This window comes from Diabrotica virgifera, chromosome 8 (assembly GCF_917563875.1).
Source record: "Diabrotica virgifera virgifera chromosome 8, PGI_DIABVI_V3a".
NCBI lineage: Eukaryota > Metazoa > Arthropoda > Insecta > Coleoptera > Chrysomelidae > Diabrotica > Diabrotica virgifera.
The window spans coordinates 221,209,048-221,236,508 of NC_065450.1; the positions used below are offsets into that span (position 1 = coordinate 221,209,048).

The window sequence follows — 27,461 nt, forward strand, 5'->3', positions numbered from 1 at the left end:
TCAACATATGTTATGAGACCCAATTCTGCTGATTTTTTGGATGTAAATCCAAATTGTTGGGCCCCTATAATTGGCGAGCAGTGATAACTTAAATAATCGGAAATAATGCTCTCAAAAACTTTAGGAATAGTATTAAGAATAGAAATGGGACGATAGTTACATATATCCGATTTTCGACCTGATTTATAAATCGGAGTGACATAAGAGTTTTTCCAGTAGTCTGGAAATTCCCCTGTTAATAGAGACTTATTAAATATATAAAAAAGTGGGCGCGATAGAATGAAGCTGAATGTTTTAAGGAAAGTAGGGGGAATTCCATCAGGACCAGGATCTTTGTTGGTATTAAGTTCAGACAGTTTTTCGTAGATTTTTCAAATTTCAATGTGATAATTAGACACATTAACCAAAGATGAAATCTGGGTTACATGCGGATGTAAGGATTGGTTTGTATAGACGGAAGAGAATTGGTTAACAAAAAGGTTAGCGATATCAGTTCCATTGAAGGTAGTGCGATCTCCAAGAGTCATTGTATTAGGTATAGCGTTATTTTCCCTTTTACTACTTACAAATTTCCAAAAGGATTTAACGTTATTAATAATAGAATGTTCGGTGCGTTGAATGTAATCGGCATAACACTCTCTTGATAAAAATTTACATCTAGTTCTTAAGTTACTAAATGCTGCATAACTTTCTGGACACCTTGTGCTCTTGTATATCTTGTGCGCTGATTTCTTCTCGTGAAGCAACTTCTTCAGCTCAGAGGAGTGCCAACATGGATACTTCTTATCACAGATTTTTTTAGCGGAACAAAACGATCAATGATGGAATAAAAATGTCGTAAATTACAGAAACCATGTCAGAGAGCTCTTTTCCTTGAAGTGCACCATCCCAATTAATTGCTTCGAGGGAAGAACGAATTGCTGCATAGTCAGCATGAACAAAGTCATAATAATATTCTTCACCAGATGAATGACCATTTGTGATTTTGAGTGGCAAACTGCATTCAAGCGGAGGATGATGTGTGTCCACTGGAATTAAAGTGTCGATAGCCTTCAATACATCAATACCCAATGGAGATAAAATGGGATCAAGCGTAACTCCTTTATCGTTGGTTATTTCGTTGGTCTGGAAGAGATTGAAAAAAGCACAGATATTGGATATAGTTTCAATAGAATCAGCTTCAGATTGTGTAGCTGCAGGCTGAGGAGAAGCAACGGAACAATAATCATCGACATACCAAACTGCAGATGGAAGATTAAAATCACCCAATAGAAAAAGGTTTGCTCTATCGTATTGCTCGCTTATAGTGATAAGCTGTTCAAAGTACGATTGGTATAAAGTAGCTGTAGATTTAGGTGGAAAATATACAGTACCGATTATAGATCTTTATTAATTTTTATTATGGTATACAGCCAATGAGAGGGATTCTTTCCTTTTTATATTTACAATATTAGTAAAACCAAGTCCATGAGAATAAATGCAAGGATTAATCGGTAGAATTATTGGTCGGCCGCACAAAAGATGGAGTGACAACCTTCTATAGATGTATCAATTTGCCAATGACCAAGCAGAATTGCTTGTAAAGAGGAAGAAATAGAAAAATAAAATTTATAAAAAATGAACTTACTATGATAATTGGCATCTTATGTTCCAATATATTCTGCAGTTCCGATAACATCTGAACTGTTTTATTATCCGTAACAGCTACTTTTTCTACTACTGTCGGAGGTACAGTTTCATATATTTCCTCCTCATCCTCCTCTTCAACTTTATCTTCAACTTTATTTTCCACCTTCTCCTCATGTTTGTCTTTGTGTTTATCTTTCTTCTTCCACACTCTTTTAATAAAACTTTGCCTCTTCTTGACTTTCTTGTTTGGTTTCTCTTCATCGGCGTTTTCCTTCATCTTTTCGCGTGATTTCTTCTTCTTCGTTTTACTCTTTTCTTCTTTGTTTTGAAACGCACTGGGTTCGGCGTATTCTACATTATCTTCATAGATGTCTTCGTATACTTTATCAGTCTTATTATCGTCGTTTCGGTATGGTACGGAATAGGCATTTTCTTCTTCTGTTTTTAAAAGTTCATTCTTTACGTCATTTTCGTTTAAGTCTCTCGGTAGATCCTCTGGTTTTTGTTTGTTTGTTTTATCAACGGACGCATATGTGTCATTTTCCACAATAAAATCGACTTCATTGTATTCCTTTCTGTGCATAAAAAAAGATCTAGAATGTTTTAACTTCTTTTTCTTTTTTATGTCTTGCTCTGCAGTGTCTACAGACTTAGCTACTTGCCTCGATTTACCAGAAAATAGAGAACGTTTATTTTTGATATCGTCTTTCTTGCTTTCTTTCTCATTTGTGTTTGGTACTTCTTTTTGTTGTATACTTATTGCGTACGTATCATTTTCTATAATATAAGTTTTTCTTTTATTTTCTTCCGATTTTATCCTTAACGTGTTAACTCCTTGATTCGGCAAAGTCATTGCTTTCTGTACGATATTTTCTATCTCCGTGTTGTCAATCACAATATTCTTCTTGTTTAATTTGTCTAAATATTCGCCTGATATTCTTTCGTAAATATGTTCTGTCGATTTTGATTCTTCGGCTTTTGGTCTTAAATCTACTTCTTCGTCTGATTCGTAATTTAGTGCCTTTCTCTCTTTATTCCGGGAAGCTATTTTACTCAAAGTATCTTTTGGATTGCCGTATGATTGAGCTCCCATTTTTTGAAGTCTGTGGATAATATCCTCGCTGGAATTGTGAGAAGATTCTGACTCAGGCGTGGAGTTTCTTATTTGATCTTTGGATTGTGGGATATTCTCCATTGAGTACCTGAAGTGGCTCATTCTGTTGCTGGTTTTATTGGGATGCATTTCGGCTATGATCGCTTGCATCCATCGGTTTTGTTCCTCTAAGTTTTCTGCCCTCTAAAAAAGAAAACAAAAATTAGTTCTAAATATTTTGAGGATAAGCTTGTTCTAGGATTTAGTGCTGTCTCTAGTCCCAGTTAGGTAGAGGTCCCATAGGGCAGTCAATGAGGGTATTTGGCTCCGAATTCTACATCTTTCCTACTACATCGATTTACTTGATATTTTCACAGTAAGTATGGAATAGCTCATGAAATAAAGTCTACCCTATGCCGATGTGCGCTTTTATCTTGGGGTGGTTCCCACCTCTTCTCGGGATTGAAAAATGTTTTGGTTAAAATAGCCACGGAAGAGGCCAAAGAGGCTGTAGTTCCTTCATAAAATCTTCTAGTTAAAATATAAATAGGGATATGGTAGGTAAGAAGCGTTTGTTTTTTGCTGCATGCTCAAATCGTTGTATTCAACTTGAAATAACAGAGAAACGGTCGATTTTAGGTGTATAATGACACTTACAACTTTTATAGTACTTGAAAATATCTTTAAAATGAGCAATACTAAATGTTGATTTCATTCAAACTAAGCGAGATATTCTGCAAAAAAGTTAATGACTAATGTATTTTAAGAAGAAATGAGAAGTATATTTAACCCCTCATCCATCAGAATGAAATACATCGTTTTCCTTCTACAATACTTTTTATTATAGTGTTATTTATATGTTCAAATAGTTGGACTGGTTTAAAATGAATGGTTTTTGAAAAAAATAAGATCAAATTATGAAGAGCATTTTTAAATTTTCTTAAAAATTTTCCTATTTCTCCATGTAACTCGAAAATGATAAGAGATGTGAAAAAAAGATACCAAAAGATACCAAAGATAAAAATGTAGGGTTTTTTCAGATAAAAATTTACTTTTTATTTATGATTACTTTGTCTCTTATAATTTTCAAGTTACATGGAGAAAAAGGAAGATTTTTAAGATTATTTCATTCATAGGAGATTCCGACCAATAGAAAGCTACAGAAATCTGAATTAAATCGATAATTTTTGATAATCTCCCGTCGTTAAGTATATTACGTCAGATGCCCTTCGTTGCTACGAAAAAATACATTCAGTGACATTAATGACAATTAATGTTTTAAAAATTATAAAAGTGATGACTTTCAATCGTCAAATATTTATAGAAACTGTGTGTTTAATGGTACTTACATAAATAAATTACAATAAAATTTTGGTTTTGAACAGTTTTATTCATGAAATAACCGCAACAAATTGCACTCGACCTCTGAAATTAATAGAGAATTTTTGCTCTCGTGACACTTTGACATAATTTCACTCGCCTTCGGCTCGTGAAATTAAAACTGTCAAAGTGTCACTCGGGAAAAATTCAATAATTTCAGAGCTCTTGTGCAATTACTACTGAAAATTTAAAAATGCTCTCTATAATTTGATCTTTTTTTTTTCCAAAACCATTCATTTTAAACCCGTCCGACTATCTGAACATAGAAAAAACACTATAGTAAAAGGTATTGTAGAAGGAAAACAATGCATTTACATTTTGGCGGATGGGGGTTAAAATTTCTTCTCATTTTGTCTTAAAACACATTAGTTATAAATTTTGTTTGCAGCATATCTCGCTTAGTTTTAATGTAATGGACCTTTAATATAGCTCATTTTAAAGGTCTTTTCAAGCACCACAAAAGGTACTGGTGGAATTATACACCTAAAATCGACCGTTTCTCTGTTATTTCAAGTTGAATACACCAATTTCAGAATGAACCAAAAAACAAACTATTTTCACCTACCGTATCTCCTTTTGTACTTATTATAACTAGAAGAGTAATGGAGGCAAGTGTCTCTTTGTTTTTTTATAACTTACAAAAATGTAAATAAAGGTACAATATAATTTTTTTAGTTAAATGCATAGTTTTTAAGGTATTCGCAAAAAAACCTTTCGAAAAGGTATTATCTTTCAATAAAAATGGCCAATTTTCAACCACGAATAACTCAAAAAGTATTGAGTTTTAAAAAAAATTATAGAATAGTTTTGCTTAGAATTAGGTTCCCTAGTGAATTCCGTGATAATTTTAACCAAAAAATGTTCCACCCTTGAGAAGGGGTATGAACCACCCCCAAGATAAGAGCACACATCGGCATAGGGTAGACTTTGAATTAGGAGATAAGTAGAGGCTAGGCCCAAAATTTCATTAAAATCCATGCAGTAGGATAGAATTCGGAGGTAATATTCTAATCTTGCTCCCATTGACTGGCGTACTAGTACTTATACTGAAATCAGAAGTCATAAAAGCAGTATAGCAAGCCAAAAATAATAAAGCACTTGGACCAGGTCAAATCCCTGCTGAGCTACTTAAACTTTTGGACGAAGAAAATATTATCTACTTAACCACTTTCATTAACAAAATTTACAATGAAGGAAAAATACCAGATGATCATGGGTGGTCACTATTTAAAACATTACCAAAGAAAAGCAGCAGCTAGATTCCGTGCACTGTAGATATCTACAGTCGCTTTCTGTCGATGGCAATTGTCATGAAAATATTTGAATTTTTAGTTTTAATTCAAATATTTTCTTGTTTTACTAAGTGTCACTTCAGGATCAATTAGAGTATAACCTAGCAAAACTAGAAAATAATTCAATTAAAGCTAAAAATTCAAATATTTTCATGACACGTGACATCGATAGAAGGCGACTGTAGATATCTACAGTGCACGGAATCCAGGCCCAGGCCCACCAAATTCAGTGATTTTAGTTAGACTAATCAATGTAATAAAGTTTGAGCAAAATAAATAAAATCAATGTAATGAGTCACATACTTAAGATACTTTTACGAATTATACAAAAGTGAGTATTCCTTCTGTGCGAAAGTAGAATGGGTTCAAGCAATTTGGATTTAGAAATGGTTTAGGAACTATAGAGGTACTATTTTGTATGCGCGTTCTCTTTCAAAAAGTTGTGAGTTCCAAAAGAACGTTTATGTTTGTTTCATCGAGTTCGAGAAGGTATTCGATTGAGTCAACACGATACACTTTTCGATTGCCTGCGGCCTGCGAGCAGTAGGACCACTACCATACAAGACTGCTATGAATAGTTATATTACAATCAAGTAGACTCTATCCAAATTGGAGATAGTCATGTTGAAAAACTACCCATCAAACGTGGAGTACGATAGGGTTGTGTTTTATCAGCCAGTCTTTGTAATCTATACTCTGAAGAAATCTTTAGGGAGGGTTTGGTAGACAGACAAGAGGTAGCAGTGCCGGCGCTAGGGTATAAGGTGCCCGCCTGCAAAACTAGCACAGGCGCCCTCCTAACCACACACACATACACACAGATACTCGTACAACCCCAGCCTCGGGAACAATATGTGTGTTCAAATGGAACAGTGAGACCCACATGTCCGAAGATCAAACCGGTCACACTGCGTAACCTGACCCCGTATCTATCTGATCCCCCCAACCTGTACCACCACCCCTCCCCATCGCAGTACATAACGAATAAGGATAAAAGCATGCCGCAGATATATGGATGAGCGCGGTGTAGGTCGCGATCGCGGTCGCTACATGGATATCAAAACAAACCTTCATTTTCTTATGAGATCGCACATACCAAGGATGTGTCACCCGTTCACCCTCGCGACCTTGCATCGCGGTTTACAGCGATGTCGATGTCAAAACAGGATACGGAAAGTATCTTCGGTATGTTCTGCCAGTCATCAATGTATCCTCGACCGCGATCGCGACCTACATCGAGCTCATCCATGTATCTTCGGCATGTTTTTACCCTTACCGAAGATACTTTCCGTATCCTGTTTTGGCATCACATCGCTGTAAACCGCGATGCAAGGTCGCGAGGGTAAACGGATGACACATCCTTGGTATGTGCGATCTCATAAGAAAATGAAGGTTTGTCTTGATATCGATGTAGCGACCGCGATCGCGACCTACACCGCGCTCATCCATGTATCTTCGGCATGTTTTTACCCTTAAGAGGCTTTGTACTGAACGTTACCTTGGATGCACTGGATAATGGAACACATCCTCTGTATTACTTTATGGGTAGCTAGAAGAGCTTTTCTCCCTATTTGACTTGACTTTGGACTTGTGTCCTAAAAATGTGTGTTCCGGGCAGCGAGGCACCGACTTAAGTCGGTGTCCCGCTATCCGCAAATCTCCCCGGTAAATAAAGTTCGGTTACAGTTTTATTGGACCCCTCATCGGACAAAACAACTTCACTTTACCTTTTTTAAGAAATTGGCTAAGAGAACTAATATTGTTTTTTTGTGTCATTTCTTCTTTTTCAGCTTTTATTTTTCGATTTGTTCCCCAGATAATTTTTTTTGAATCCATTTTTATTTAACTAAATAAAAATAATAACTTAACCGTAAATTAATAACAGTACTGAGTAGTACTTAACAATAGTACATTGTTTACCGGGTAGGAAAAGCTTAACATTCCTGGACGACTGTGAAGATTGCTAAGTCGAGGCGCAAGCCGAGACTTAGCAACACAGAGTCCAGGAATGTGGCTTTTCCTACGAGGTAAACATACTATTTTTCCGCAAATCGTTTAAAATTCGACAGATATTGATTGATTTAAAAAAAACGCGATAATTTTATTCCCAAATAAATGGTGCTTTGAAATTCCTAATAAAATTACTTGGGTTACTATGGAAACGTATGAGGTTGAATTGTCAAACTTGACGCTTATAAATTTAATTGCTGGTGTTCTCGAAAGTAAAATGATAAGTGATGATGAAATTTCCATTCCTGGGACTCCTCCAGAGCTGGTTGAGGCAGTGAATACTGCTTCATTAGAATTATTGCCAAAGAACTCAAGAGAAAAGTACGAAAATGCATACAGACGTTTTATGGATTATTAATAATTTTCTATCATTTATGTAGAACACTAACAACTGTACGGAAATATCATTTCCTTACAGTAAGGAAATGACATTTCCTTACAGTAAGGAAGTCCTGACTTTTTCTTCAAGAAATTTTGACAGGAATGTCAAAATTTCCTGGCGATTTGCGGAAAATATAATTTTATATTAATTGAATGATATTTAGATTAGATTTTATGATGATACATAATATTTAAATAATTAGACACACGCAGGCGGCAAGAAAACAGAATCACAATCTTGTTTATTTTACTAGGAATCATTCATTTCCTCTCATAACTGCTGATACAAAACTTGCAAGAAATTTGAAGAATATAAACAAAGCATTCTCATTAAGCGCAAAGTTGTTTGGTTGAAATATGATATCTTTGACCAATAAATTACATTACTACATGGTATTTAAGAATTTTATGCTGCATTGCATATTTTTGTATATTATAATGTGATATGCAAAACTAACAAACACAGATTAGGGTATTATGACGAATTTAAACCACATTTAACAAATGAATTTTTCTATTTTAGTATTTTACATAACACCAGCAGAAAAAAAAGCTCATTTTGGCGCCCCCCAAACAGGCAGGCGCCCGCCTGCAATGCATCCCTTGCAGGCCCGCTATCGCCGGCCCTGAGAGGTAGTAAGAGTAAGCGGAGAAGTAATCAACAATTAGGGAGTTTTTGTTGCTACGTAACGTACGCATCTCCGTATACGTAAAGCCACTAACGTGTCGTAGAGGATGAACGTTAAAATAGGTAGTTTTTGTGACTGCCTTAACGTAACGTAAAGCAAATCGTAAAGTAATTTTTAAATTCCGTTGACATTAAAAAAATAAAACAATGTTCACACAATATACAATTAATATACAAATGTAAAAAAAAAAGATAAATGAATGATGAAATTGTATGGTTTTTATTGCTTCTATTTAAATATAAAAATATTATTTTTCCTTAGGTTAAAATTTTTTTATTTTTGTTTATACCTACTTTTTAGTTGTAAATTATTGTACCTACATCAGAATTCCAGTATAATGTAAATAGTTTGTTCATATTTATTTGAAAATTTTACAGAAATTAGGTCATTTATTTATCAAGTTATTAATTGTGGTGATCACAGTATTTCTTAAATTAATACAAGATTTGTTTGTTTTGCTTTATTAATAGACAACTTGAAAACAATAAAATTTTAAATCTATTATGAAGTTCCAATTTCCAATTACAAAGACAGAATAATTTTACTCAATTAGACTAAACCAATAACCAATAATAACCTTAAATATTTATAAACGGGTAGTACGCTGATGAAATGTTCATTTGGTAGCCATTGGTAGGTAATCGCCAATCGGGCAAGATCCTCGTGTGCATTCGGTGACTTTCGTCTCGATAGGGATGCGTTCTCACGTACGTATCAGAGCGCTACTTTAGGTAATACGCATCGAGATACGGGAGTTCAACCATTAATGCGCAAGCGTATATGTCAAAAAGATGGGTTACGTTTACGTATTTGTGTGCACAAAAACTCCCTCAGATACGCGACGATACAGTACTCCTTGCAGAAAATTTACAAGACCTGCAGACATTAGTAATTGGGCCTTAAAATTAACATTTTAACATGGTAGTGGATGGTAGTTGGAAAGATTAATATAATAGATCAAGGTCTGCTTTCTCTTAATGGAGAATAATTAAGTAATATATAAAACCGAATATGTTTTTACCAATGTTACAGTTGCTGTCCTAGTTTGTATTTGAAAAACTCCAACAAGATTGGAACCTGGCTTAACTATACAGGGTGGCCCAAGGCTGATGGATCCTTTACAAGGTGAAATACTCTCGTAGTCGTCTTTCGATCGGTAGTAAAGTAGAAGTCCACCTTCCAAAACGAACCAGTACTTCTTGTAAGACGAGATCATTTTCTGAAACAAGCGATTTTACCAATTTAGTTCAAGAAGAAAAAGCTAAGGTAAATATAAGTTTAAAAGTTGTTTATATCCAGGGTAAACGTTCTCCTAAGGGACGTTCTCCACTTCTTTAGTTTTCCTTTGTCTTATATGTATCTTTTTCTTTCAATTTCCTAGTATATATCATTTTCGTTTGGTTCAGATTTATTGCACGTACAGTCCGACAAGCCAGAGCTGGCGCGTGACCTTGAGCGAAAATACACAGCTAGAAATACACAATACGAGAAGGTCAACCGCCAGTTCTCGGTTGCCGGATTGTACTATATTTTAGACATGTCTGCCTGATGTGCTATTTGTCACAGTTAGAGATGCATCAAGTCAAACTAGTTTGATTTTACTCAACAAACTTGACTTGACTTGAAAATCAAACTTTTTGTATAAAAAAGTTTGACTTGACTTGATTTCGATATCTTTAGGTTTGACTTGAATTCAAACATCTTCAAACAGTTTGAAAAGTTTGAATATTACGCAACGTGTTTATTTTCAATTTTAAACGAGTCCGCCTACGCATTTATTTGTTCACTGGCGAATCAATAGTCCCCCCCACCCCCAACAAGGTCCAAAAAAACTTATTTGACAAATTTCAATAAACATAGAAATGTATTGGCTGATACAATATTTAAACCGCAGACGGACAAATTAATGAAACCCAATAAACGCGCCAGTTAGGATAATTATTAAGAAAGCCTTAATGCATATTTATACATTAATTTTTTTTTAATTTAAACCCAACATTTGTAGCCTGTATCCGAAAAAAATTTAAATTGTAGATATAAAACCATATAGACCTGTATCCCGCGTACCAAAAAAAGTTGATTAACAGCAAGCTGAAAATTCGTTAGTAGCTTAACGGTGTCTAGTCAGACAAACTTTGATGCATGGGAACACTGGAACACAAGAAGTTTTAATTGTGGAAAAGGTTAGAAATATGGAACGTCAGACTACGTAAACGTTCCATGTATTTTGTCGGACAGAACTTCCAATTGATTTGTTACCATTTCATTAAACTCTCATGCAAAAATCAGGCTGCTACTAACCAACATGATTTCTGTCATTTGACATGTTATTCGTGTTCCACTCATTAAAATTCCCAGTTGGTAATACACACCAGTCTGATTTTTGCATGAGAGTTTAATGAAAGGGTAACAAATCAATTGGATGTCTGACCGACAAAATACATGGGACGTTTCCGTAATCTGACGTTCCAAATTTTTAAACTGTTGCACAATTAAAACTTCCCCTGTCCAGTGTTCCCGTATATCAAAGTACACCGTTAAGCTATTAACAAATTTTCAGCTTGCTACTAATCAACTTTTTTTGGTACGCGAGATCCAGGTCTAATAACCCTATGGTTAGTTTTGAATTTTAAAGAAATACCAACGAATATACAGCAATACTAAACTTTTGTATTGTTGTACATATTTTCGAGTGAACTAGCAGCTTGGTACCACATGTTTTTTCGAACTGGCCCTAAGATAAATAAATGCCTTTTTTAATAAAAGAAAGTCATCAAAATTCCAAATCATTTTATTTTGAGCTGTTTTGAAAAACCAAATAGTCTTATTTTATTGTAACCCTTAATAAGGCCATAGGCGTAACATGTCGCTTATCAAAATGTTCAATGTGTTTTAAATGTATTAATTTTTTTCAAATCCAGAGAAAACTAATAAGAATTTAAAAAAAATTTTAAACGCAGCATGGAAGATTACATTATTTCTGAGGGACGAACATCCCTGAAAACTTCTATAATGTTTATTTTAATAAGTTACAGGGGTGAACATAAAAAGGAAAATTTAGTGTTGTTATTAATTGCAAATATTTCATTCAAAACAAACTTTTTATTTATTCTAAGAGACTTTCGGCCCTCGGTAATAACGCAATCTTTCATTCTGGATTCTATTCGAAAAAAATAAATATCTACATCTAAAAGTTTTAAATTAAAACACATTGAAAATTTTGACTTTTATGTGGCACTCATTGTATTATTAATTTTCTTATCTTAATTGGCACTTAACATGTCTATCTCGACAAAAAAGTATATCTACTAAATAAATTATTTTTCAAACTCTTTCAAACTAGTTTGACAAACAGTTTGAATTTTCAAACCTGTACGATTGACCAGTTTGACTTGACTTGAATTATTTGTCAGAAGGATTGACTTGAGTTTGACTTGAAATTAAGTCAAACTCAAGTCAAGTTCAAACATTCAAGTCAAACTTGTGCAACTCTAGTCACAGTCCCCAAATGGATTGATATCTCCATAAAAATCCCCATAAACAAGATTCTATATTATACTTTACCTTTTTTCCTTTCTTCTCTAGGTAACCAGATATTTTGTTACAATTTTTGCCGTTTTTGTCCATAGTAAACGCCTGAAATAAAAAAGGATATAAATAGTTATTATAATAGGTACAATTTTGTACTAAATATAAATATAGGTATTGTACCAATAACCTATTGGTTTGTTATACATAATACAACCTTATACTCTAGTATTTAAGATCGATTGCATACGTGGGTGGTCTGATAAGTAGTTAGCCTCTCCGCCCGATGGCGCCACTGTCGCAAGATAATTCTACCATCGTGTAATACATTCTTGTAGACGGCCGATGTCAAAATATCAGCCAAATCGGACTCGTAGTTTTGTTTTGATCGCGTGTGTAAGTGGGCTGGTTTGGGGATTAGAGAACAATGAACAAAGAGCAAAATCACTCGGTGATTCGATTCTTGCTTTTAGGAGAGAAATTCCGCATCATAATCAAAAAGCTCTTGAACGCTGTAAACGGTGACCCTTCTCCTTCGATGGAAACCGTCAAAAATTGGTTTAACGAGTTTCAACGTGAAGACTCGTTGGTTTTTGATAAATCACTCACAGGTGCCCCGAAAACGGCTACCCTGAAGATAACGTGAAAGAAATCCACGATCTCGTATTGGTAGACCGCCGACTGAAGGTGTGCCAGATAACAGATAGTAGGCATCTCAAAAGGTCTCGTTGAGAACATGAGACCCCTTTACAGCAGTGTCTGATGCTGTTTAAACGTAATATAAATGAGTTTCTACGTTGTTTCACAAGCGTCGACAAACCATGGTTCCACTGGTATATACCAGAGACCCAGGATCAATCGATACAGTGGACGTCACCCCGCGAATGTGCTCCGAGGAGGGCGAAGACTGTCCAATCGGCTGGAAAGATGATGGCCACCATTTTCTGGTATTCACAAGGTGTGATCTATATTTACTTCCTGGAAAAGGACAAAACGATCAAAGGGCGTTACTATGCCGCATTATTGGACCGATTCGACTCCGAATTTAAGAAAAAAGAGCATCAATTGGAGAAGAAAAAATACTCTTCCACCATGACAACGGTTCGGCTCACACCTCCGCCATCGCCACGGCCAAATTGATCGAATTGGGCTACAAACTGCTATTCCATCCAACGTATTCTCCAGATTTGGGCCTATACGACTTATTTTTGTTTCCAAACTTGAAAAAGTCACTTACCGGGCAAGAATTTAAGCCGAATAAGTAGTTCATCACCGCCACGGAAGCCTACTTTGCAGATAGGTTAAAAAAGGTGGAACATCGCTGGGTCAAGTGTATCGAGCTAAAAGAAGACTACGTTCAGAAATAAATCGCCACTTTTCAAAAATGTCCGTTTTTCTTTTGAAGGCTAAGTACTTATCGGATCGCCATATAGTCCTGTCGGCAGGGTGGGTACAACGGCCTCCTTAATTCAGATTGACTTACCCAAATGTTTTTTTATGTATTTTGACCCATAGAACACGAATTTTTTGGGTAACAGTCGATCCGGATGTCGATAAGATTGTTATAAACAAAGAACTTGAGAAATTACATAACAGAGATTTCTCGCAAAACAATAGTACATTGTTTACCGGGTAGGAAAAGCTTAACATTCCTGGACGACTGTGAAGATTGCTAAGTCGAGGCGCAAGCCGAGACTTAGCAACACAGAGTCCAGGAATGTGGCTTTTCCTACGAGGTAAACATACTATTTTTCCGCAAATCGTTTAAAATTCGACAGATATTGATTGATTTAAAAAAAACGCGATAATTTTATTCTTGGGTTACTATGGAAACGTATTGAGGTTGAATTGTCAAACTTGACGCTTATAAATTTAATTGCTGGTGTTCTCGAAAGTAAAATGATAAGTGATGATGAAATTTCCATTCCTGGGACTCCTCCAGAGCTGGTTGAGGCAGTGAATACTGCTTCATTAGAATTATTGCCAAAGAAATCAAGAGAAAAGTACGAAAATGCATACAGACGTTTTATGGATTATTAATAATTTTCTATCATTTATGCAGAACACTAACAACTGTACGGAAATATCATTTCTCTACAACCACTATTCAAAGTGCACTTTTCTGCATGGTTATATATTAGCAAACTTGATATTTTCTCACAGTAGAAGATATTTGACATTAGTGTGCAGAAAAGTGACGTTTCTGTGCCGCAAAATGACGTTTCTGTGCCGCAAAGTTCTTTTCTGCACAGTTGACTACCTCATTCTGAGTAACGTTATATTCTGTTTACATCCGTGGACTACCGCATTCTGAGTAACGTTATATTCTGTTTACATCCGTGGTTAAACTTTAGACAAATATATAACCTATAAGACAATTATTATATTTAACTATAACATAGAAACTAAATTATGGATGTTACAACTGTTTTATTTTACAATTTTATTCTTATTAAACATTTTATAATTATCAAATAACCAATAAGGATTTAGCAACCTGTGCAAGAGACGTCGAATGAAGTAGGTTTTGTGTAAATCCGTGACTGCATAAATACAATGTCAATAATGTGTAATAATTGTTTAAATTTAAACAAATTAAGGCAGTGCATTAATTTTTTAACTGATTTCTGTGCAATTTATTTAGGTATAAGGAATTTAAATTGATTAGTAGGTATTAATTAAATACAGTTTAAAATTTATCACATAGGTACCTATTATAATTAATCGTCGTTTGGAAATTGTGATTTCTATTTTTAGGAAAAACTGTGCTTGTAGAAAAAGTATAGTGTGAAACACGTGCAGAAAGGTAATTTCTCACTCGTTTGAATTGCGGCACTCGCTTGCGCTCGTACCGCAACTTTTCAAACTCGTGAGAAATTAGTACCTTTCTGCACTTGTTGCACAATATACTATTCCTTACAGTAAGGAAATGACATTTCCTTACAGTAAGGAAGTCCTGACTTTTTCTTCAAGAAATTTTGACAGGAATGTCAAAATTTCCTGGCGATTTGCGGAAAAACATTTTTTTGTATTTTTTGGGTGATTCTCGGCAAAAAATGGTCTTACAAGTTTTCGAGATAAACGCGGTTGAACTTTCAAAAATCGAAAATTTGCAATTTTTGAACCCGAATAACTTTTGATTAAAAAATAAAATAGCAATTCTGTTTTCTGCATTTGAAACTTCAAGTCAAATTCTATCGGTTTTGATTATTTGCATTGCTAAAAATTAAGTTTTTATTTGTTAAACAAAGCCATAAACACATAGTGTTTCCCGTGCCCAATGCATGCGTTTTAACGTAAGGTAAGGTCGCCAATAATGTAAGGGCCGGCGTAACGCAGGTGGTAGTGTGCTTGCCTCGCATGCCGGTGGTCCGGAGTTCAAATCCTACCGCCGGCAAGAACAACTAGACATTTTTAAAATGTCTATAGGCCCCAGGTCGACTCAGCCTGAATAAAATGAGTACCTTGGGTAAAATCAGGGGTAATAATAGGCGGTTGAAGCGTAGCACTGGCCCTGTTACCTTCCTTGTATACCGTAGGCCCTAGATATAGCAGACTACCCTGCTATACTCCTAAAGCCGCGTGCGGTATAAAACAGGAGACTATTATTATTAAGGTCGCCAATTAAGGCCACCTTAAGGTTTAAATATCTGTAATATTTTATTCAGGAACAATATGAGGAAAAACTTTTGTATACGTATTGCCTAACATTTTAGCTATCGAATTTCAGGATAAAATACTTACTAAATAAATAAAGAAATATAAAATTTTAATATTGAATAAATCTGGAATATTTGGCCTTATTAGGAACTGGTAGCTTAATAAGGCCAGTTTCATTTTTTACGCAAATTAAGGTGGATAATAAATTTTAAACCTAAGAATTAAAGAACAAATACAAAATTTAGTGAAAGAAACTTTTATTCATATTAAAAACAAAAATTTGTCAATACATTAAGCACACATATCGCACATTTACACACATCTAGGACAATTGGCTTTATTAGGATACTGTCTACTTTTTTTTATTTAACATAAAAAAAATAATAAAAAGCAATATAGAGAAAAAACAATTCCAGTTCCTTAAAAAGTATTAATTTACTATCGCTTTACAAAGAAAAAATAATTGGCTTATATTCATTAAGTACCATTTTAGTAATTTTATAACTTACCTAAAATTTATAAACGAACTTCCGCACCGTAACAAACACGTGTCTAGTCTACTTGGCGCTGCTATGTGATACTACCGACTGAAGGGCGTAGACGATTTTGACTGATAAAGACATTTACGGTAACCTCTAATATATAATATCTATATTTAAGAAAATATTTGCAATTGGCCTAATTAAGACACTGGCCTTATTTGGCGACACTACCTTACGTAATCTATAGTCCGTCCGCTATAACTTTTCCCATGTGGTACGATTCATTTTCAATCAAATTAAGTCAAAACAGAAAGTGAAACGTACGCCGATGTGTGTAGTATATAGTATACAGTATACAAAATGTATATACACATCGACGTTCATTTCAATTTATGTTTTGACTTAATTTGATTGAAAATGAATCGTACTGCATGGGAAAAGTTATATTGTCTGTATGCGCGGCTACTAAATAGTTCGATTTCAAATGAGAAAGGCATTGAAAACATCATTCAATCACTATGTGTTTATAGCTTTGTTTAACAATAAAAAAAATAATTTTTAGCAATGAAAGTAATCAAAACCGATAGAATTTGACATGAACTTTCAAATGCGGTAAGCAGAATTGTTATTTTATTTTTCAATCACAAGTTATTCGGGTTAAAAAATTGTAATTTTTCGATTTTTTCAAAGTTCAACCGCGTTTATGTCAAAAACTATGCATCCTACGAAAAAACTTGAATGACCCAAAAAATACAAAGAAATATTTTGTTTTGCGAAAAATCGCTGTTATGTGATTCCTCAAGTTCTTTGTTTATAACAATCTTATCGACATACGGATCGACTGTTACTCAAAAAATTCGTGTTCTACGGGCCAAAATACATAAAAAAACTTGAGTAAGTCCATCTGAATTAAGGAGGCCGTTGTACCCCCACTGGCGACAGGACTAATAGTATTTTGGTAATATTAAAAATTTATAGATATTTAACATCGAGAATTTATGGTTGTTTTATTGGGGATATTGTATAATGTACCAGCGATTTTCATTTATCTTTATATCCAATTTAAGGCCACTTACGAGTATAATCAAAAGACATGTAGGTGTTAATAAAGATGATAGTACATTGATAGAATTAAGCTACTACGGGAACTAAACTATGAACTTATAGCTATTTCACAAATGAGTCCAATCACTTTTATTGAAATATTTATTATCTGATTTAAAAAGTTCAAATTAAATATTTAAATTTCAGTTAAGATATTAGTTTATTTCATTTTATTACCTAATAAAATGATAAACACCCCAGATTGATAAGAAACTTGTATTGGAGATTGGAGGCAAAGTGCCAATATTACGATCGACGATCAAACATCCAGAAATACTAGTAATACTTATAAGAAAAGGAGTAAGACAGGGTTTTGTATTGTCTCCTATGCTGTTCAACTACTACTATCAATAAAATTTAGGGAGTTAAAATATTATAGAATTAGTTATAAACTAGTCCAAGAAATTAACGCACCACCTTAAAAATGGGTCATTTTTGATCTCTCGAATTACCTAAACCTGTTCTCTGATTGTTAAAGTGATTTTTAATAGATATGTTATAGCGTTATTCTTTAACAATATCGCTGTAATAATATTTTTGCTAGACAGGTAAATTGTCATCATTGTATTATTGTATACCGGGTTTACCAATCAAACTGTGTTTTTTCTCAAAGTTCACCACACCTTGTGGAATATTCTAGAATTTATAAAAACTGAAATTTAAACCCAACTATAGCCTCAGGTTTTCTTAACATTCTGTTTTTTATTCATTCGCTTATGTTGGATAATAAAGAAGTTAGGTACTTTAACAACTAGCCATGTTCTTCATCAATACAGGGTGTTTCTAAATAAGTGAGGCCAACTTTAAGGGGTAATTCTGCATGAAAATATAATGCCAGTTTGCTTTATAAACATATTTATGTCGCAAATGTTTCGTTTCCAAGATACGGGATGTTGAAATTTTTGTTACAAAATGATGATTTATTTATTGCTCTAAAACTGGTTGAGATATGTAAATGAAATTTGGTAGGTTTTAAGAGGTAGTTATTGTGCATTTTTTGACATATAATTCAAAATTTTATATTCTTCATTGACGTGTATACGGGTCATATTAATCTTATGCATTAATTTGTTGACTCTATTTCTGTAGCCCTCTGATTTAAAATCATACAAATAGACATTCTTTCGCACTTCCAATATTAACACTCCGATTCACGACGTGGTCTATTAGGACATATCACTCTTAAAAATTGACTTAACTCTAAATAAACATTCTGTATTATTGTAACCTTTTGTGTACCTTTCAGGATTTTAAAAACAATAATGTTGTAGATAAAACGTGATTTTTTTTTATTTTTTGAAATATATTTGAAAATGTCCTAATAGACCACCCTCGAGCTTTGGTGTGATTATTAAAATTATAATAACATTTGGAGAAAAGATAACTTCCTATAATAGACCAGGGCGCATCTGTAAAAATATTAGTACATTGGGATGTTGAGAGGTGACTCATATTTTTTTGCAGAAATTGCTTAAAAATAAATAATATAAATAATATTTGAGTTATCCTCCCATTCAAAAAGGTCCGGAACATTGTTTAAATAATCAAAATGGAGGAAAAATTCGATTTTTTTCTGAGTTTTTTTATTATAACTTTAAAAGTATTCATTTTCGAAAAAAATTGCACCAACATAAAAGTTGCGTTATTAAATTTTCTACAATATAGGATCAGTTAAATATTTTAAAAATTGTCACACTTGGTGCAAAATAGCAATAATTGCGAAAAAAACATAAAAAAACAAGTATTCGCATTTTACGTTTTTCAACCATTTATGCTACACTTAGGCCGTTCATATTTTAAACAGAAAAATTTTGTGATATAGTAAAACAATACTGTGAATTTCATTAAGATCGGTTCAATAGATTTTGCAAAATAAAATTTTGCAACCCAGCTTTCGCAAAAAAATTCATTTTTTAAAAATGCTGCAGAACTAAAAATAAAGCAGACAGCAAGTTGAATTTTTTTTTACATATATAAGAATACTGTACCTTTCATTTGCAATTTGCAAAATTAAAATCGGTTAACCACCACGGGCGTCAGGATTTTTTTAAATAAACATTAATTTTTGGTGCTACGCGCAGGACAGCGGATAGTTTGCTCTGATTGGGCATTCCAATGACCTTTGGTAATGATTGATAAATTTTAATTTTTAGTACATTTCGATATAAATAAATAAATTTGTTTATTGCAAAATAAAAACACATACTCTGTCCTTTGAAATAACACTTTTTAGCAAAAACTCTCTTTGTTCATATTTTAACTTAGAGAATAAAAGTTTATTATTTTTAAACATATGCAATTGTTTAAACAATATTTCACAGACAACAATCAAATTAGTTTGATTTTGTGGAATTAAAATATTAAAATACGACAAAATGTAGAGTAAGAAAATTATACAGAGTGAGTTTTATGTATGGAAACACTCAATTATCTCGAAAACGGCTTGCACGATTTTTATAGATTTTGGTAGGTGGGGGTTTTCTAATGCGTTCGATATTATAGTGCTAATTACATTGTTGTCAGATCTTCTGTTTTTCTGAAAATCTAATGAACTCTCTTATTTCAAATAGAACACCTTATATATTTTTTGCGTTTTGAAGTCCCTAAGAAATGCTGATTATTTTTCATGTTATATTCCCTATACCTAAATGCTATAATTTCGAAGTTATTGCTACATTTATTTAAAAAAAAAAATTAAAAATTTAAACAAATTATAAAAATCAATTTTCTCGGCCCAGGTGGACATTATTTTAGGTTCTTTGGATCATTGGGAACAAAAAAGGTCTTTTGTAGTTTTTCTTTAAGTTAATCGTTTTCGAGTAATCAACAATTTGAAACGAAAAAAAATCGAATAATGACGATTTTTAAGGTTCTAAAACACAAGTAAAAAAATATAATTTTTGAAATTATAAAGTACCTAAATTCAAGCCCAACTCTTCTTCTGATAGCTTGCCATAAGATTTTTTGTCTCTTTTTATTTTAAAACATTGATTTTTAATTTTTAATGAAGTGCATATGAGAGGACGGGCGATCGGGCTACATTAACATTTAAAATTACAATGTTTTAAAATGAAACAATCTTAAATTACTTATCGGTATCTGATAAAATAAGGCTTGAGGTTGAATTTGGGTACTTCGTAGATTCAAACATAAAATTATTTATTTGTATTCTTGAACCTTGAAAATCGTCATTATTCGATTTTTTTCAGTTTTAAATTGTTTATAACTCGGAAACGATTAATTTTAGAGGAAAATTATAAAATATCTTTTTTGTTCCCCATGATTCAAACAACCTAAAAGAGTGTACACGGGTCAAAAAAATTGATTTTTATAAGTTGTTAAATTTTTTTTTAATAAATGTAGCAATAACTCAGAAATTATGGTATTTAGGTATAGGGAATATAACATGAAAAATTATCAGGATTTCTTGGTGACTTCAAAACACAAAAAATTTACAGGGTGTTCCATTTGAAATAAGAAAGTTCATTAGATTTTCAGAAAAACGGAAAATATGACAACAATGTAATTAGCAGTATAATATCGGCCGCATTAGAAAACCCATACCTACCAAAATTTATAAAAATCGTTTAAGCCGTTTTTGAGATAACTGAGTGTTTCCATACATAAAACTCACTCTGTATATTAGATAAAGATTGGAAGACATTTTGGTGGAAATCAACTTGTGTGAATCGAACACCGCTGTCCTGCGCGTAACACCAAAAATTAATGTTTATTTAAAAAAATTCCTGACGCCGTGGTAGTTAACCTACTTTAATTTTGCAAATTGCAAATGAAAGGTACAGTATACTTCTATATGTAAAAAAACTCAACTTGCTATCTGTTTTATTTTCAGTCCTGCAACATTTTGAAAAAATGATTTTTTTGCGAAAGCTGGATTGAAAAATTTATTTTGCAAAATATTTTAAACCGATCTTAATCAATTTACAGTATTGTTTGACTATATCATAAAGTTTTTTGTGTAACATATGAAGGTTCTATGTGTAGCATAAATGCGTGAAAAACATAAAATGCGACTACTTGTTTTTTCGCAATTATTGCTATTTTGCAACAAGGGTGACAATTTTTAAAATTCTTCACCAATCCTATATTGTAGGAAATTTAATTACGCAACTTTTATGCCAGTGCCACTTTTCTCGGAAGTGAATACTTTGAAAGTTATAATCAAAAAACTAAGAAAAAAATCGAATTTTTCCTTCATTTGTTGACATTTTGATTATTTAAACAATGTTTCGGACCTTTCTGAGTGGGAGTATAACTCAATTATTATTATTTGATTTATTTCCAAGCAATTTCTGCAAAAAATATGAGTCACTTCTCAACGTCCATCTCAAAACAGCTGCGCCCTGGACTATAATTATTTCAAATATAAAAGGTCGTCCTGTTAACTCCTCTATATTTGTTTTGTTGAAAGACTATGGTAGTGTCGTTTGTACCAAAAAAAAAGGAAGAAACGTTTTAATGATACATATCATCTCTACATGACACTGATAATGTTGATGAAGAATGCTCTGTACCCGAAGTTATTTTATTTTACAATGAAAAATGAATAACCATTTTCAATTTCGTTGCAAAACAAAAACACAGCCGAACCATATTCTAGTCCAATCAGAGAGTGCTGCAAGCACCCCTACCGCTTTCGAAACTTATTAGTCTCTCATTAGGAGGCACATATGCTGCTCTCCCTGATCCAACCAAAACAAACCCCAGCGTGCAGTCCCGGATTGCACCGAACGAAAAGGCATAGATGCCCTAGCGGCAACTGCTAGCAAAAATACTAAGTTTTCACTCTAATGGCATATAAAACAACATAATGCTATTCTACACCCCACCAGAATGAAAACAATGGGAACCTTATCTGGTTACACCTCCGAGGCTTCTACAATTTGCAAGCCATACGTTTGTGTCATTTTACAATGACACAAAATGTGGTGTCCATTTGTTGATAAAATGGTTTCATCATACAATGTTGCTAGAAATACTAAGCGCTGGCCATTAACTATTTTTTTTTTGGAATTCTCAATGTAGCTAGCTTTAATGCGTTTATTATTACTAGACAAAATAATCCAGATGTGGATTTTAGCAAAAACAGAAAATTATTTGTAAAAGCTTTTAGGTTAGAGTTGGTCAAGGATTATATGACTTCTCGAGCAACAACATCAGGGTTACATCAATACATCCGTAATGCCATAGATAAAAATATTCTGGTCGGCCAATCCAACAACAACCAGATCCATCACCAAATAATAGTAGATTATACCACGAGTCAATAATGATGGCTATTATTCCCGAGGAATATTTACGAACCGAGCCGCGTTAGCGGCGAGGGAGTAACATTCCGAGGGAATGAGAGCCATTATTGCGAGTAGTATACTCTACTTTATCTACGACAAATTAATTAATTTAAGATTTTTAATGAACAACTTTATTTGTTAAAAACATTAAAATTAGTAATAGTACAATTAATAAACTGAATTGGTTGAGAATCATCATTAACTTTAGTAGAGTTTTTAATACAAATATTTGGGATCTCGATTGCTGTAGAACAAGAAGATGGTACATTACTGTTTATCTCTTTAGCGATAGTATCTGCTGTAGTCCAGATCAACGTCATGGTTTATTCTCAACATAGATTTAATCATTGAATAGAATGACCATAATGAAGACGGTTTATATTTTGCACTTAATTCAGCGAAATAGGCCAGCAGAACATTTTCGGAAAATGATTTCGCGTTGTTTCGAACACGCCATTCGTTGAAGGTTGCGTACGTTTTATTATAAATGGATTTCGATGTTTCAGGTATTAAGGTAGATGCTGTTGCTGTAGCTAGTTCTACAATTTCTGGTGGTGTACAATTAAAAGATTCTTCATTTTCGTCCATCTCAACACAAACTGTCAAATATACTATTCGTTTGAGAGTGACACTTTTTGAGGTTGATTATTTTGTTTCCGTGGTGAATTTTGTGATTGTTGTGCCAGAGGGATTAATAGCTATTAATCCCGCATTATTAATCCCTAAGGGATTATTATATGGCATTATATTGCAAACACCACAAGTATAATACATATATTATGTATCAGTCGTAGATAAAATAGTATTACAAAACCCGAAAAACTCATTATTTTTGCAAATTTTACAAATGTTGGCTCTGCATGGAGCATATGACGTAATATCCAGGAAATAATACCGAAATATTTAATGTATTTTAAGTTATTATAGTTTCTGCGCATGGGGTTAATATTTAGTTGAGTTGAGTTTATAAAAAAAAATTGTTTTGCATTTAAATTTTTTTTATGCTTTGTAAATTAGCAATAAAACGATTACCAAAAATTAGTGTTTTTATTTGGCGCCATATACCTATCTAAGAATACAAAAACATCAGCATTAACATTTTTTAAGGTTAGTATAAACGTAAACCAATAGGTATTACAAAAAAGAATTTAAATTTGTATGTACCAAAGGTTAGAAGAAAAATTACACAATATTTGGTCCTGACAGGCCACCGCGGTGGTATTGTGTATTGTATTCCAATGGAAAAAAAATTGAGTTTGATAGTGAACTATTAACACTCCGACGCACGACCCCTTTTAGAATTACATGAGTAACATGCGCGTTTTAATGACCTAAAACGCGCGTTAGCATGTGAACGGTCTCAAGTAGAATGTTTGTAGTTGTAATCATACGTTATCAAAAAGCGCGTTAAGCGCCTGTCATGTGAACGGGCTCTTAGGGTTTATCACGTAAAACGCGGCGTTAAGCGACGTCATGTGTACGGGCCCTAACGAGGTTATTCTAATTTTTTTCTATACTGTATGTTTTGAAAGGTTATGAAAGATTTTGATCGGTCATTCTGCTTGCTTGCGTTGAATAATACATGACTTTCATTTTTTCTTTTTGGTTCGCTTGTCTCCCCAAGTAAACTGATGGTTCATGTTTATATACCGACACTTTTTTCATCAGTCTTCTTCGATTTTTTATTTCAAAACATTTCAGATAGTTGTAGGTTTATTATTATAAATTATAAATATTACATATTTACATCGTGATCTGTACCTCCAGTAATAAGATTAATACCTATAAGTATTATAGTAGATCAAACGTAAAACATTTGATGAAACGATTTTGTAAATAGTTTTGAAAAAGAAGAAGTTTCTAAAAAAGCAATAATTAATGATATTCAGAATGATGGCAGTTTAATAAAAAGTTCATAAAAGTTACAGAAAAATATGAAATAGGGCAAACTGTACTATAAAGGCATATGAAAAGAGATGTGACCAAGAAAAAAGTGCTTTGTTCTGTAAAACTAATGAAAAGCTCTTGGTAGACAACATTTGCAGTGATTTGGAATACCCCATTGACTATTTTACTTTACGACTGCTAATTTATAAAATACTTTAACATAAATAAACGGTATGTTAAATATCTGAGGTCAAGAAATTCTGAATATTTTGCAAAAATAAACCTGCGTGGAACAAAGAGATAAGAAGATTAAAGACAAATGTATTATAAATGTGTTATGAATAACATGATAGCTCTTAGTTGCAAGGGTCAAAAGATGGAGGGAAGTTGCCAGGCCAGAAATCGACAGGAGTGGCAACTTTTTTGCGAGCAGGCCAAGAGCCACAACGGATTATCGAGCCACTTATGAAGATGATCTTTAAGTTCAGAACAATGGAAACATCATAATATAGTGGAAGGGTGAACAAAATGTAAATTTCACAGCTAATTCAAATTTTTTTTAACATCCCATTTATTTATAATAAGTAAATTGTTTAACAATTAAAAGAGACTTCCAGGAGACTGTCCAGTGACAATAACCTATGAAATCATAATTTTAGTACTTAACAAAATTATTTGTGACTAATAAATAAAACCCTATAAATAAAATTCTAATAAATAAAATATTTTTGAAAATTTAAAATTTAAAATCTTGTTCGTAGATCGCTTGGAGTGTTTCGCTTTAGTCTTCTGTTTGCCTGGGGTCTCATTAGGTTCTTCGCTAGCCTGTTGGGGTGGTTTTGTAGTCGGATATCGTATTTTTGGGCGTAACTGGCAATTTCTTCTTTGACAGTTTTCATTTGGAGATCACGATTGATGTGTTCATTGGGCATGTACCACGGTGCATTCGTGATAATGCGTAAGGTTTTCGATTGGAATCTCTCCAGGATGTCGATATTGGATCTCGACGCATATCCCCACAGTTGGATACCATAGCTCCATATTGGCTTAATCACTGCCTTGTATACTAAAATTTTATTGTACAAACTCAGTTGTGACCTTTTTCCTGTCAGCCAGTATATTTTATTGAGTTTCAGACCCAACTGTTTTCTTTTCCTGAATATGTGTTTCTTCCACGTTAATCTGCGGTCCAAGTGCATACCTAGGTATTTTACATCATCCTTTTGTTGTAGTACTTGATTATTTAATGAGACGGTTGGGCACGTATCTTTTCGATTAGTATGAACGTTATATGTACTGACTTGATTTTGTTTACTTTAATTCGCCATGTTTGTAACCAGATATTTATTCTGTCGAGATTTGTCTGGAGCAGTTGCGAGGCGATGTACGGGTTTGAGTGAGCTGCAATGATTGCTGTGTCATCTGCATATGTGGCTGTGATGATGTTTTGGCTTGTAGGAAGATCTGCTGTGTAGAGTAGGTAGAGAACTGGTCCAAGGACACTACCCTGAGGTACTCCAGCTTTGATTGGATATAAAGTTAGTGCACTGATCTTTAACTTTTACAAGGAAATGGCGGTCGGAGAGATAGGACTTGAGGATTAGAAAGTAGTTGAGAGGAAGGACTTTTCTTATTTTGTATAGCAGGCCAGTGTGCCAGACTTTATCAAAAGCCTGTAAGAAATTCAAATTAATTGTAATTATTTACCATGTTACGATCTGTTAGTACCTATCTAATTCATATCTTCATCATCATCAGTGGCGTTACAGCTCTTTATGTGCTAAAGCCTTCTTCAGAACGATCCTCCATTCGCCCCTGTCTCTGGCAACTTTTCTCCATGCTCTAATTCCAATAGATTTTAAATCGTTCCCTTAGTTATCTTGTTACCTAGGTCTCGGACTTCCTCTTGCTCGTTGTCCTTTGTCCTATCGGCCCTCTTCAGTCAAAAACTTTTCTGACTATGCCATCTTCCTCTCGCCTGATTACATGCCCTATCCATTTAAGTCGTGATATCTTAATGAATTTTACAACTAGGCCAGGGTAATAAGACAAAAATATACCCTGTTCGTGACACTTCAGCAGCCAGGGTACTGAAGCGTTTTTTCGACAAGTAATATCTATAGGAACAAATTATAACTATTTCCTGCTTAAGATCTGGCGGCCATTTTTATTTATAAACAATTAACTGTCAAAAAATGGCATTTTTCCTTTTTTTTTAAATCAATGGAAAACAGTGAAACTTATGATTTTTTTAGTACAAATATCTTTCGAGACTATGGAAAAAGCTTTAAAATGACATATTACAAAGTTTCATATACCTACTTATTGTTAATATAATTGCGAAAGAAGGTCGGAATTGCAAAACAAATATTTTCGCAATAACTGTTGTAAAAATTAGTGTACAGGTTTGAAATTTTTGTCAAATGAGGGTTTTTTGGTGAATATGTGATAAAAATTTCAAATCGATTCATTCAATTGTTTAAATTTTATTCGAATTGTTTATCTCAGAGAGCATTTTTTTTTGCAATAACATAAGTCAGAAAAAAATGACGTTGGAACCATTCCACAGATGTCAAATAGAAGAGCATGAGCTATATTTTCAACTTGGTTTAAAAAAAGTGAATAAAAAGTGCATTTATTAGTAATAAATAATTATGCAAAAGTATCGTAAATCTTCCCTTATAAACTTTTTTAATAACTTTTTCTAAAAAAATTAACTTTTTTACCCTGTTTTAAGTGCACAACTACCAAGTAATGTTATTTATATCATAATTGATAAAAAATTGTAATAAATATATATAATTTCTTATATAACAAAATAAAAAGTTTATAAGGAAAGATTTACGATACTTTTGCATAATTATTTATTACTAATAAATGCATTTTTTATTCGCTTTTTTTAAACCAAATTGAAAACACAGCTCATGCTCTTTCATTTGACATCTATGGAATGGTTCTAACGTCATTTTTTTTCTGACTTATGTTATTGCAAAAAAAATGCTCTCTGGGATAAA

General features: G+C 33.3%; 1 protein-coding gene across 1 annotated transcript in view; it reads right to left on the reverse strand.

Annotated features, from left to right (window-relative positions):
• LOC126889599 (ankyrin repeat domain-containing protein 12-like) overlaps window positions 1-27,461 on the reverse strand; it is a 131,498-nt gene that overhangs the window by 16,756 nt on the left and 87,281 nt on the right. The window contains exons 2-4 of the mRNA XM_050658070.1: window positions 12,039-12,110; window positions 9,496-9,693; window positions 1,628-2,926 (exon numbers count right to left, since the gene is read on the reverse strand). Coding sequence (XP_050514027.1) covers window positions 1,628-2,926; window positions 9,496-9,693; window positions 12,039-12,101 — 1,560 coding nt within the window. The 5' untranslated portion in view covers window positions 12,102-12,110. The remainder of the gene's footprint in view (window positions 1-1,627; window positions 2,927-9,495; window positions 9,694-12,038; window positions 12,111-27,461) is intronic.